This window comes from Anas platyrhynchos, chromosome 2 (assembly GCF_047663525.1).
Source record: "Anas platyrhynchos isolate ZD024472 breed Pekin duck chromosome 2, IASCAAS_PekinDuck_T2T, whole genome shotgun sequence".
Classification (NCBI taxonomy): Eukaryota; Metazoa; Chordata; class Aves; order Anseriformes; family Anatidae; genus Anas; species Anas platyrhynchos.
In genome coordinates, this window is record NC_092588.1 from 126461527 (window position 1) to 126475614 (window position 14088).

The window sequence follows — 14088 nt, forward strand, 5'->3', positions numbered from 1 at the left end:
GGAACCATTAAATCTTTTATCCTCCATCCTGCTGCTCCAGGCACTCCTGGCCTGGCTGGCTTATTAGAAACAATCAATGGAAGGAGAGGATGGTGTGTTTTTTTTTCCTGAAGTACTTCAGGAGACTGGAGAGGCGAGCGAGGAGTGGCTTCTTTTTGCAGCTAGGCTGGTGGGAATACTTTGCACATATTTTAGATATCTCAGTCTGCTGTCAATTGAAGTTTCACTGTATGGTAGGCTTGAGTGGTTTAGTTACAATAGTTAATTTTTTTATTATTATTATTTTTTTAAAGTAGCAATATCTTAGGGTTAGAGCTATAAGCAATATTTCTAATACTTTAAAACGTATAAGGTGTAGTGGATTTGTTCTGTAACTTCAAATAACCCAGACCATTATAGCTGCACATTAATCACCACGGCTCCATCCTACCTGGAGGGGGGAAAAAAAAGCTTCAGATTTCAGATGACTATGTGAAAAAAAAAATTAGTGCCTCATTAAAGCTAGACAAGTCTGACATTTGCTCTATGCCTGTGGTTTCAGGGCTTTTTGTCCCTCTAACAAAATATGAAACTGCTCCAGTATGTATGATAGCAGCAACTGGAATGCAACTTCGGGAGGATCTTTGACCTTACCAGACAGAATGTGTTTGATTAATTCTGCAGATGTTAAAATACTGCCAGAAATCACTGGGAGGTGACCTTAGAAATTATTCCTAGTTCCAATTTTTGTGCTCTAATAAAAATTCTGGTTGTACAGGTTAAATATCTTGCCCTTATATATTTTCTTTTTCTAACCTAACGACAGAAATAAATGCCTTGCTCTTTATTCCTTTGCACATTGATTTCTCAGAGCTTCAGTGGTTAGATGACATAACTACTATAATTGTTTTAATACATTAGCAGCAAATTATATATTGACCTTTATTTCTCAACGTGATTTTCATTTTTTGCTTCAAGCTGTGCCCATAGTGGCATAGCATTTCTGGAATATTTGATTTTTGGATTAAGGGCTAATCCTGTGAGGTCCTGAGTGCCACTGCCATCTGCTGAAGGCAAGGGGGATTTGGGACTACTCAGCACCCTTGCTGTTATGAATGGTATCTTGCTAGATCAGACAGTAATGATAGCAGTCTGCATTTACTGTTTGTACTCAGGGACATCCTGACATTTTTAGTAAATTGCTGTGGAATTACAGATTATTGAGAAACTTCTATCTTTAAAAGGAGTTGCCTTCAAATCATTTTTTCCATTTCTGCAGAATGAGCAATTTTCTGATTACTAGCTACAACTTGCTGGACATGCATTTGCATTGCTGAAAGGTTTCAGGGCATTGCACAGTATTATGTCAACCAGAGACTAAGTGTAGCAGCTTCCACCTTGAGGTGTGATTATAATTTTTCACATTTTATGGAAAGGAGTAAGAGGGATGACAAAAAATTTGTCAAACTTAAGAGCTTTCAGCACTGAGAGGCACAAAAACTTGCAAATGCATTGCTGTGGCCCTCATCTAGTTTAATTTGAACTCAGTGCATATTCAAAATAGCAAAAAATGTCTGTTCCCTGCAGAACAGTAAGCAATCAGCATCCATTTTACTCAAGCACGGGGATTTCATCTGTCTGTTTGCCCAGCTGTAACCCTATCTCATATGGCTGCTTTTCTGCAATTGTGAGAAATACAAGTTTTAACTGTTTCTGAGCATTATGGTATTGATAACCCCATCTCTGAATATTTTCTTAAATAAAATAAAAAAAAAAATCCCACATTTTTCTGATTGTGTCTTGAGGTCACAAAATACATTAGCATTGTTGAGTCCAACGTTTAACTCATAGACAGGAAGATATAAAACACTGAAGGATTTTTTTTTTTCTAACATACTCAGTAGGGTGAGCCTCACTAAATGCTAAGGAAAAGTGGCTGGTCATGTGAGGTAGGGATGACACAATGAATGCAAATGAGAACAAATTTTGAAGTTGTTGGTGATTTTTAAATTTAGAATTCTGGTTAACACTGATTAGTTCATTAAAATAAGGAACTTCACAGGAGATGTCTGTATGCTTATACCATTGTGTTTGCCTGTCATAGTCACAAATAAGAGATGGCGTAGATGAAGGGTTACAGCTGTTGTATTTTTTCTATATGTTATCTAAAACATATTTTCCCCAAAAAAAGTCTACCACCCCACCACACTAAAGAGTAAAGAGGTCTAATTCCTGCATGAAACTTAGAGTTTGCATTGATGTTTGAGAAAGGTGTGTGTAACTCCAACTAAGAGTTCATGTTGCTGGAGTTCCTATGTACTGCCCACTAAATATATTATACTCAGGTTTTAACATGCCTCAGGATGAAGGAGATCTTCTGATCTCTTTCTGTTTGATACCTTTCTGAGAAAGAGAGGTAAATTGAAGAGTAAGGGTATTTAGCCATTTCCTTGGCTGGGAAGGCAGAAGGTTTTGAGAGCTGTACTTCTAACCCAAGACAAGAATTCTTCACCCTTTTGCTTAGTTCTTCACATACTCATAGTGAAATCCAAGAGTAAGGGCTGTGAACTTGACACTGTTAAAGCTCATTAAGAGTAGTTTTAACTTACGAATTAACTGTGAATTCCAGAAGCTTGTTCTTTCAGGCTTTTTAGATGATTTTTTTTCCTCTGCATTCTCCATCTAGGTTTGGTCTCCTTGAGCAAATCCTCAGAGAAAGCTGAACACCTACATTACATAAAGTGGAAAAAGACTTGCTTTCCAGTACTTTATCTGTATTTTCTTGTAATCCGATTTAATGTGGAATACAGGTCTAAAAAGCCCTTAAATCTTTCTATAATTCTTGCACAACCATTCACAATGGATTTGTACAGTGTGAAGTGAAAGAGATTTATATTCAGAATGGATGATAAGCTTTACAAAAAACTACATTAGTTGTTTTTCTTTACAGTTTAAGATTTCACTATTACCCTCTTAATAACTAACAGTACGTGACACAGGCAATCTGCAGATAAAGGGATACAGAGTCTATAGGCACAGAGCCTGTATGTTTGTACCCCTCTATACAGAGCAAGTTACCTTTTGTAAACAATGTAATTATCAGAAACAAAATTATACATTGTATATTTAAAATATTGTTGGGCAGATGTTTTGCATAAATGTATTTTTTCTTAATATTTAAATAAGCATGTAATAACAAAGAAAGAAAATGGAAACAGAAACACCATAGAGTAAGAAGAACGAGAGGTTAAAAGTTGCTTTGTAAGGTCAGATATGAGAAGAGAAGGGTTCTTGTCATCAGGGCAATCTGTTTGTGAAGGACATGGGAGGACATGTTTGGCTTATTTTTCACTGATAGTTTTTTGTTGGTAGACATCGAGAAGCAGCAAAACAACAACTATTCAGGATGTAACAGGGTGTTCAGAAAACCAGAACAAGCTGGAGTTTGTCATCAGGTTATCTCTTCTTGTGGGTATAAAGGGATTAATGACTCAGTGCTGGCATTAGGAGCAGTTATATCTGGCTTAGGTGGATAGGTTGTCTAATATTAGCAATAGGTGTACTCTGAATAGTTTGATCTATTGAACATATTCATAATGTAAATATGTATAGAGTATACGTGTAGTGTTCTAGCTGTGATGATGTGCACAAGTGTGTTTAAACCCATGCTAATAAATAATATATATATATGGATATAAGGTAGTTAGGTGTAGCTATCTGTAGCACTGGAATATTTTTCTACTTCTCTTCCTTCATTCATTTTATGTGATAGCTAAAATATTTAATTTCATAAAAATAATTTAACTTCTATTTCATTTGACAAAGATTAAGATGCTTTAGATTAAGTCTCTTTCCACATTTCTGTAACAAGTTATTAATATCATAATGCTCCCCTGATGCCTTGTACCACTATGCAAGCTTAAGAAAATGTCCAAGTTTGAGATTAATTTACAGGTCTTAGACATACCAAAGACATAAAAGTATACTGCCTGTGCTGGTTTCCTAAAGGTGTACCGCAGAGGACTTCTGGCTACAGCTCTTTATTCATTTCTTTTCTAAGCCTTGGTAATTGATACCCTGTCTAGAGAAGACAGTGGAGAAGAAAGAAATAAAATTTGTGTAAATTCATGTGAGAAACCCACTCTACACTCCTGCCATTTAAAATTGTGCGTATATAAAAAAATATGACCTCACACTGGGTTAAAATTTGTAGAGTTGCACCCTCAGAGAGAAAGGGTATGATCTATTCATGTAAGAGGGCACATGGAAAGCAGCAGGGAAATCCTGTGGATTTTTTGAAGGACATGGGAATGTACAACTGATTGGTTATCCAAATATATGACCGTTTACTGTCTCTGGGACTCAAGATCCCTGTTCCCAGCCAGATTGTTGTTGCCATTGGATCCCATCACTGTACACATGCAGTACAGCTGTAACTTCTCTTGTAGATGTCTTTTCTGTGTCCTCCAGTTGCCAACTGAAAGAAAATGTTCCCTGGGAAATCCATGTGCATCAGGACATCCCATGCCTATATACTGCTCTCTCCGTCCCTTACCCATACGGAACATATCTTGCAGAAGGACTTAGTGCAGAAAGTACTGGAAGAGCTGCCAGTAAAGTTAATGTCTACATTGCCTTTTTTCACCTGGGGGAAGACACACAGCCCGTGAGAACCTGTCTCAGCAGAAGCTGGTGTGAATTGACTATTTAATAACAAATAAGCACAGTGCACTTTTTGTAGTTGTTACTATTTTTATGCCTATGGTGAGAGCACACGTTCAGTATGGTGAGATTTACTGCCTAAGGCTGCCCCCAAAGAGCTGCAAGAGCAGTAGCCCATTGAACACATGGTGTTTCTGTTGCATGTCTCAATGAATCTTTAAAATGCTTGAAATTGTCTTTGAAATGAAATATTCCATAGCTGCAAGCTGACTGCATACTTTGTAGTGATTGCTTAACCAAATAAAGGTAAATTGTGAGGAATAAAGAAAAATTAGATTGATGACTAAAAGAAAATGATTAAATAAAAAATTCATGAAGAGAAGTTAAAAAAAAATAGCATCACAGGCTTTTGCATGAAGAAAGACTTTTCTTCCAAAGGCAGCTTGTTTTCTTTTTCAGCTATTACTGTGCATTTTATTCTCACTAGATAATAAATAAATACCAGAAAAATAAATACCAGAAAAAAATAAATAAATACCAGAAAAACTAGGGAAGGTGGTCACAAATTATGCAGAAACTGGGACAGTAAAGTTTAAAAGCTGAGGTACTTCACTGCAATTATGAGTGGGTGTATGGTGCACTGTAAATAATTAATGATGACTGGAATTGCTTTTTTTTTTTTTTTTTTTAAACTCTTAAATCAACCATGACTAAAGAGGAAAAAACAGGAGTAATTTTGTTCATAATTATTAGGTCAACTTATACACTTAAAGCCCTTCCTCTTGAAGTGTACTCTTCTAAGTGTCCATAAGGAGCATAGAACAAATAACTTGCTGTGAATAAATTGTCTCATGCCTAGACTTTTTCTCTGGTTGCAGGTTAAGACCAACAAATTAATAATTGAGAGCACATTACTCTTCAAAAAGTATTTGAGAAGCCCGCAATTGTTTGTGTTGAAGAGATTATTTTTGAAGAATCAGTGGACACTTAGATTTTGTGTCCTTGCTATGGCATATAAAACCATATTGGAATTATCTTAAATTACAGTGCATTTGAGAAGAAAATACAGAAGATAGGTAGAGTGAACTGTACATATCTACTTAAGGGAAATACATGCAAGTTAGTACAGGTGTTTTAAAATATGAATATTATTACAAAGTCTCTATGTGATGTCTGGCAATAGATATTTAATCTAGCAAAAGCACTTTCATTGCTTACTTGTTAAGGTAATTTAACAGATGAGTGATGCTATTAATGGACCACATGTATAATCTAGACTTTTTTGTTCAAAACATTCCTTTAGGGTTTACGTTTCTAAACAAGTTCAGAGGCAATTTGAAGAAATGCAGCCTATACACAAACTACAGGAATCATAATATATTGACTTCTTAGCATTTCCTTTGTATTAAAAAAAAAAATAAATTAACCACTCTGTGACTTTGCGTTGGCTGAGTGGTATACCTTATTATGATAAAGTCGTCAGAAGCTAGAGACTGAACAGATAGAGGTATGTCTGAGTTGAACAGAGGGCTTAAAAAGAGTTGGTGGGACATCTGAAAAAAATAAACAGTTTTAATTGTCACTTGTTTTAAAAAGAATTGCATTAGTAATATTTATAACACTGTTTGTGCAAAAAGTTTAAGCAAAAACTCAAATCATAGCAAAACCAGCCTTTCTTCCTATCCTAACACTTTGGGATTGGAAAAAAAATTGATAACAGACATCTGGAAAACACATGATCTGTATTAAAAATATTTTTTTATATTGGTATTTTAACACCAATTAGTATGATAAAGTCACAGTATTTTGAACAATTCCTCAAGTTCACTGATAAACATTGAAGCTTTCCTTCAGCTAGTACTTCATTTCTCTTCTGAATATATGGCTATTTATTGTTGATGCTTTGGCATCACCAATATAGAACAGACAGTTGTGGAAATAATCTGTTGTAACTGCACCTTTGACTTGATGAGTATCACTGCACATACATGTAGTTTGGTCAAGAACTAAAATGAGAGATTAGATGTGGTGGTCGGCTCCAGGAACAACAGTTTCCAAATAAATGTTTGTGAAACCTCCAACTTTAGTAGCTGCATTGTATCCTCCAAAAGACATGCAAGAGAATGAATAGAAGGCCTTTTAGATAGAGAACAAGCTGTTCACAACATCTTTTTCATTTACTGAGACAAAACATTTGTTTTATACACAGATAGTACTTTCCACAGTTTTTAAGCAATGCTGGTGAAATATAAAGAATCCACTTGTTTTATTAGTGAATACAAGGAGCTTTAGCTATGCTTCTTCACATCAGGAGTCTTTTAAGAACTACTGGGCAAAAGGCATTGATCTAGATTTATTATTATTATTATTTGTATTTTGAATCCTGTGCTGGCAGGGTGGGATGTCATTAGCCATCCATCCATGTGATATTCAGGTGATAACTGGCTCTGAATGATACATGGATGAATTTTTCTTGCCATTCTGCACCTCATCTAAGAGGTCAATTTACTGACAAGGAGGTCCAAGGCAGCTGTGACTGAAATTGGCCTAAATTATTGTGAAATTACAGCCTTAGTATGAAAAGCTGCTGGGTTGCTCTCAGTTACACACATGCACACAAGCACTAGCTTGGACTGGACCACATCATAAACAAATAGTGAGGAAGCCAATATACGGAAATGAGGGCACAGCCTTATCTTCATCCTGTGAGGGGTGTTTTGTCCTTCAGTCTCTACAGCTGTAAATCCATCACTTAAATCACAACTGAGCACTGGTAGCAATTACTAGTAATAGCTAACTAATAACAACTAGTAATACCACTAAAGTATTTTTGCTCTAAAAAAAATACTTTATATATTTTTATTTATTTATTTATATAAATATATAAATAATACAGTAATATAGCACAGTAATAGTTGAAAAAGAAAAAAGCTGAAGACGAAGAAGTCTTTCTTCGTGCAAAAGCCTGCAATGCTATTTTTTAAATTTTTCTTCATGATTTTTTTATTTAATAATTTTCTTTTAGTCGTCAATCTAATTTTTCTTTATTCCTCACAATATATATAAGTGTGTGTGTGTATCTATCTATCTATCTATCTATCTAAATAAAAGTAACCAGAATTTCCTTTATCTGTCAGCCTCTGTTTATGCTCCTGTTCTCATCTGGTAAAGCAGGTGGTGCAAAACTGATTTGTTGTTAAAGGGAACACAGAGTATTTGCTGGAAATCAAAGAAATACAGTGAATGCAGACTCCTCAAGTTTCAAGAAAAGTGCATTGTTTTATCAAAACAAACAAACAAACAACAACAACAATAACAAAAACTGTCATTTTTATTTTGGGCATAAAATGACTGGCATAATTCTCATGTCTGTTTGCAGAAAACTAAAAGACTGTGTTTGTGAACAAAATAAAAACTAATTCTGAGATTATACATCATGTATGAGTGATTAACTAGCACTAGAAGCAAAGTTGTTTGAGTTATAGTGCGGTTTTCTTTGGAAGGGACCTCTGGAGGCCATCTGGTCTAACCCTTGCTTAAAGCAGCTGTAGTAAGAGCAGGCTGTGGTGCCCCAGCAAGTTTTGAATGTTGTTGATGTTGGAGGTTCTGCAGTCTGTCTGGGCAACTTGTCCCTGTGGTTGTCCATCCTCAAAGGGAAAAAAAAAATTCCCTTTTATCTGTGTCTGATGGTTTCCTTTTGTCATTACATTACATGCTCCTGGCAAAAGTTAGGCTTTATCTCTACCTTGCCACTGAGCTGTTGAAGACCACCACAAGATTCCTCCTGAGCCCTCTCATCTTAGAGCAAATCTAGTTCTTTCAACCTTCCCTCTTGTGACTAGTGTATGTAGGAAAGGTTTGGAGAAATCCTAAAATCAGTGTGGCATAGGAGTGAGGAATGAGAAAGCTCTATTGAGGTCTGAATTGGCAGTACTGCTTGTCCTGACAACCTGAGGTCCTACATTGCAGTGGGTAGAAATGCTTTGTCAGCAAGTACGTTCAGGTCATTTTAGTAACACTGATAGAAACCATTTGGAGGAATGTCAGAAGCAGAAAATAACTTGAATAATATAATTAAGTAAACCATAGAATAAATGTCCCAGCACTTAGTGTTGCGTGCAAGATTTAACCAGCTAAAGGTTTCAATATGCGTAGTTCATGCTTCTCAAAAACTATGCCTACATGTTCATCAGCGTACATGGCAATCACGGTTTTCCATCATCTATTAATAAAACCTTGTCTTCTGAAATTTTAAAACAATTTATCTGGTGGAAAGGTTGCTTGGCTGGAACCATCCAGCAGAGCCAACCAGGGTGGTGGTGTTTATGATGAGGATTCTTAGTGCTGAACTCTGGCTTATTTTGTGCATTTTTCTACTCTTTGTCTCTATGAGAGTTGATGTGCTTGTTAAATAAGGATCTCATCTGCAGTGGAAACATACTGTTAACTGTGAAACAGTCTTCAAACCAGTGATGTATTCTTTAGGCTTTTTTTTTTTTTTTTTTTTTTTTGAGTTCCTGTTCCTGCCATGCATACAGGAATAGATGATAGATATGGTCTTCTTCCTTTCAACAGTATATTGTACCTTATTATTTTTTGTCTTCCTCTGCAGAAACTCTCCTGGATGACTTCCTTCTCACGTACACAGTTTTCATGACAACTGATGACTTGTGCCAGGCACTTCTGAGGCAATATCCTTTTAAGTGTTGTATTAGCAGGCGTCACACAGTGACACCTATGTTTGTATACTGTCAGGCCTAATTCATAAAAACAGTGTAAATGCTGTTTTTTTTTTTTTGTTTTTTTTTTTTTGTTTTTTTTTTAAAGCTATATAAATCTTCATAACTTTTACAAAAATAACATTTAAGATCAGGTTTAAACATACCCAGAACATAAATGTAAATTCTTAGAATACTTGTGTAATATACTTCAGAATATGTTAAGAGGAAAAAAAATGAAGTATTCTACAATGTCTGTACCTTTTGTCATTTTGATACAATATATAAATCATTTTGAGACAAAACATTTTTTTTCTCCTATTTCCAATTATTTCCATAAGCTATGGTGTATTGCTTGAATGATCTTGCAGGTATAAAATGAACCTTCTTTTTTTACTTTCTTTTCTTTTTGCCATGAAAGCATTATCTTTTCACTTAATGAAAAAAAGAATAGTGAAGGGACAGGAACAATGTATAAAGTGAGTACCTTGTGTCATTTCGTATTTCTATTTGTGAATAGATAACAATAGTGGAAATAGATTCTTTTACTCCCCCCCCCCCCTTTTTTTTTCTGAATAGCGTTATTTCTGCAGATAGTATAATTTGTGCAGGGAAAAAGAACTGACTTCTTCTGCTCATTTTTTGTTGTTGTTGTAGTAATGATGCATTGTCCTCCTTCATACAGACGTTCACATTGGCATCTGTGTGCAGGACAAAGGATCATTCCCACTTCTACAGGAAAGATATGACTCAACATTGTATAACTCCTTTTAAACCGTTTTTACGTTTTATAGACTTCTCTCTCTAGTATAGAAAGGAGAAAAAAACCATGTTGACACAGGGGATGAAATGACATTTCTATTGCTGAGTATTTCATTCCAAAAAGTTGAAATTCCTAACATTTCAAAGAGGATAAATATGCATTTATAACTGAACAGTTTAGTGAAAAAAACTTTAATTACTAAACAACAAACAAGGTGATTATGAAGTTTTTCCTGTCACTTGATTCAGTGAAGTTTCAGTGAACTCTTAGTATATTTTTCCCTTAACCTACTGTACCTATTGTGCAAAGAACTATCAAGGGAAAGAAGACGACTCTGATGTATCCTGTAGGAAACGAAAAGTTTTGCATTTGGTTTCTCAGTGGACTTCTCTCTATAAAGACTGGTTACATGAAGATGAGCATTTAAAACAATTTTTAAAGGTATTGAAACACTTCCTGATGTATTTCAGTGTTTAATTATCATGTTTTGTCTAAAAAGCCTCAACAGTGAAAATTAAAAAAGCATAATTTTTCATATTTAAGATTAGTTCTAAATATCTATTTATAAAGAGTTTTTTGCGTGTTTTTCCTTAATGCCTTAGAGGAAGTCATGTTGAACATGCATCTGTTATTCATATATTCAAAATGAAAAAAACATTACTTTCAGGTATGAAACTTATAAAAGTACATGCAGTCTAGAAAATGGGGAAAAATTAAGAAGGTAAGAAATAAAACTACAAAGTTGTGGAGGTTCCTTAGACACACTGGTCTGCCAGAACAGGGTCTACAGTCAGTATGATCATGGATGAAGGGCAAGTTTTGAAGCCTTTGTCTGAGGTACAAGGAAGAGTATAATGTTATTCCACAATGTTTGTATATTGAGAACAACACAGCTTTATGCATTTTTATTAAATGCATAAATATTCTGCCCCTCTTAGCAAGTATCTGAGTACCAAAACTTTATACTTGCCTTGTGGATTCGCAAATAGCCATGCTTCACTGGGCCAAGATCTATTAGATCTAGCCAATTGTGTTTTTTTGTTTTTTTTTTTCTCCCTGCTGATAGAAAAAGTATTTTGAGAGAATTTGTAGGATTGATCTTTCACCTTTCTTGAAAACTTTGTCTTGTAACTGGAGATCTTCCTGAGGGCCTTTTTGCTCTGTTCAGTCATTCACTCAAGTAAAAAAATGAATATTTAACTAAATTTGAGGAAAGTCTTGACTCAATTTAAAATGTCTGCAAACATGAGGAAGTGAAGAAGAACATTTATTTTGAAAGTCTAAATCAAATTATTATCATTTTGGATGAGTGGTGATGGTGTGGTATGTCCTAAAGCTTCTGAATGGATTGTTCAGAACTAATCCACGTTTCATGTAACAGCCATAAGTGCCATTTTATCTTTGTTTGTAGACTAGTGAGTTCAACGTTTTACGTTTTCACTTGGTGTTGATAAAAAGAGTGCTTCTCTGAAGACAAACTGAGCATTGAACTAGCCTGAAAATTTAAATAGGGACATTCTCTGCTGATTGCATAAAAACAAGGATGAAACTTATTTCAGTAGGCTAGTGCCTGAATTGATTTAGACTACTGATGTGACACCTTAGATTTATTTTTGAGTTATCAGATGTTTGCAGATACTATTTTATTTTGTAGACGATATACCGGAATGTATTAGATGATGTATACGAATATCCCATTCTTGAGAAGGAACTGAAGGAATTTCAGAAAATACTTGGGATGCATCGTCGTCAGTAAGTATTGATTATATTTGTGATCAAATCTCATTTTATTTAAAGTGTAATTTATTTTTGTTGGCATCTTGCTGGAATTCAGTAAAGATAAAGGGATGAGTGATACAAATACTGTATCCATTTTTACAATACATCTCGTCTAAAGTAAAGCTAGATTATTCCATTTTATCTGATGTTTGTTGGGTGAAGTGTGTTCTACAATTGCTCCCATCAATTTTGATTGTGATGATTTCCAAGTAAAGCAATAGTGTGTGGAAAAACTGGCAAAATGTAATTCAGAACCAGCAGTCTTTGACTTCAAACAATGCATTCTCTCTCCTCTTCCCTGCAGTATTGAGAAGCAAATCTCTTTTGCAGTGGTTGCGTTAGGGTTACTGTTTTACTAATAATTACTGTATTTGTGAAAGATATTTCCTCGGCACATTTTTCTAACAAATGGAATAATTTCTGTGATTTGTCCTTTTGGGAAATTGAAAGAGCTGTGACCCTAGCTGGCACTGGTATCAGTGTCCTCTGGGATCTCATAGACTTTCTTTTTTCTGCATTGACTTTGTAATTCACAGAAGAGTTTTCAGGTTGAGTCAGATGCCCTTAGCTTTCACTGAAGGAGCTCTGCAGCTATGCTCTGGTGAACATTTAATGTTAAAAAAAGCTTTTTTATGTTGTAAACTTAGATAGCTAGAACTTCCTAATCTTTGGATGGAAAGAATGATTTGGATTTTCCTTTTTGTTTCAGCACTGTAGATGAATATTCACCACACCGAAAGGTAACACAAGCCTGATTTTTGCTGGTTGCTAGCTAACTTACAATCTCACTTTCTTTCCTCCTCTCCACTTTCACATCTTTTCTTGCTGTCTCAGTTGAAAGTGACAGGTGACCAAAAACATGACAGGATACATCAGTGAGGCTAGACCTGCAACATTACTTAAGGATTTTTTTTTTTTTTTTCCTGCCAGTGTAGCCTAGATATCAGTTGTGTGAACTAACCTGCAGTGGCTGTGACAGTATTATCATCTTAACAATACGTCCTGAGATGTCAGTGTTGAATATTTTGAACAACAAAGGTCTGGGAGCACATCCTGCCTGGCTGGATAGATGCGGCAAACCAGCCTGAGCACAGGCGTTGACTGCAGGTGGCAAGTAAACAGAGTAAAGGGGGATTTGTTGTGACAGGGACAGAGAAAGAAAGAAAGAGAAGAACATGGATTTGTCTATTTAACCAGAGGTAAAAGATGCAACTGGAGAATGTTTATGTATGAACTTTGCAGAGGTGAACTGCTGAGCTAGTGAAGTCTTCTGGATTGAAGCTGTAGCGTATAACAAGCTTGAAATGTTACTGCAGAAATGTAGAGGGCAGAACAGTGAAATTGCCAGGTAGGCTGATTGGTACATAGGAAATGTATATAAGAATAAGTGCATAAGAAATTAACTCTGCGCATGATTACAAATAACCTTGAAATGTCGAGGCTGCTTGGTCTAGGCACATCTCACTTCCTCAGAAATTCCCACCTTTGCCATTATTTAGTAAGCAACTCCCAGTTTACTGATCCAGGAAAGGGTGGGTGGATTTCCTATACAGAAACCTCTTGGCCAGATGTATGCGCTGAATGCTAGATTCTGTGAATTACTGCTTTGTAAAGGGCAGGAATGCAGAGAGTCATTGTTGTCTCTTTTTTTTCTTTTTTTTTTTTTTTTTCCTCCCCCACTCCCTCACAGAATAAAACCTTTTTCCACCAGTTCAGTCTAAAGGAGAGCTGGCTGCAGCACAGAGGAACCATGAATGAAGCAGAAGAAAGTAAGTATGACTGAAAGAGTGGGGGAAAACCCTAGTGCACTGCCTTTAAATGTCAGGGCAAAATTGTTTCTCAGTAGGGGCTGCCTGTAAGGTACACTTTATGAGACATACAGATTCTGAACAGGACCCTAGGGCCACAAACAAGAAAGGTTTGGCTGTATGAAGATTATCTTTCTGACTCCAGCTTTGCAGGGTCTCAGTGGTAGAATGATACCTCAAGGGCTTTCCCCCACCCAGTTCCTCCAGTGGTTCTGTGACAGAGCTATGTGATTCACAGGAGAGGCAGCCTATCCAACAGACTTTATTCCTGCCCTGTGTCATGATTTCAGTCTCTTGACCGAGATGTTGGGTGCAAGAGGTGAATGAGCCTGTCAGGTTAAGTGGGGCAGGATCTGCTAACGCTGAGAACTGGTGTCAG

The 14088-nt window shown here is 35.9% G+C and overlaps 1 protein-coding gene across 3 annotated transcripts in view; it reads left to right on the forward strand.

Annotated features, from left to right (window-relative positions):
• The window catches only part of RAPGEF5 (Rap guanine nucleotide exchange factor 5), a 160409-nt gene that overhangs the window by 115645 nt on the left and 30676 nt on the right, over window positions 1-14088 (forward strand). For all 3 annotated transcript variants that reach the window (XM_038174149.2, XM_038174150.2, XM_072033552.1), the window contains 5 exons: window positions 9254-9332; window positions 10419-10563; window positions 11777-11874; window positions 12611-12641; window positions 13592-13670. In XM_038174149.2, the coding sequence (XP_038030077.1) occupies window positions 9254-9332; window positions 10419-10563; window positions 11777-11874; window positions 12611-12641; window positions 13592-13670 (432 nt within the window). The remainder of the gene's footprint in view (window positions 1-9253; window positions 9333-10418; window positions 10564-11776; window positions 11875-12610; window positions 12642-13591; window positions 13671-14088) is intronic.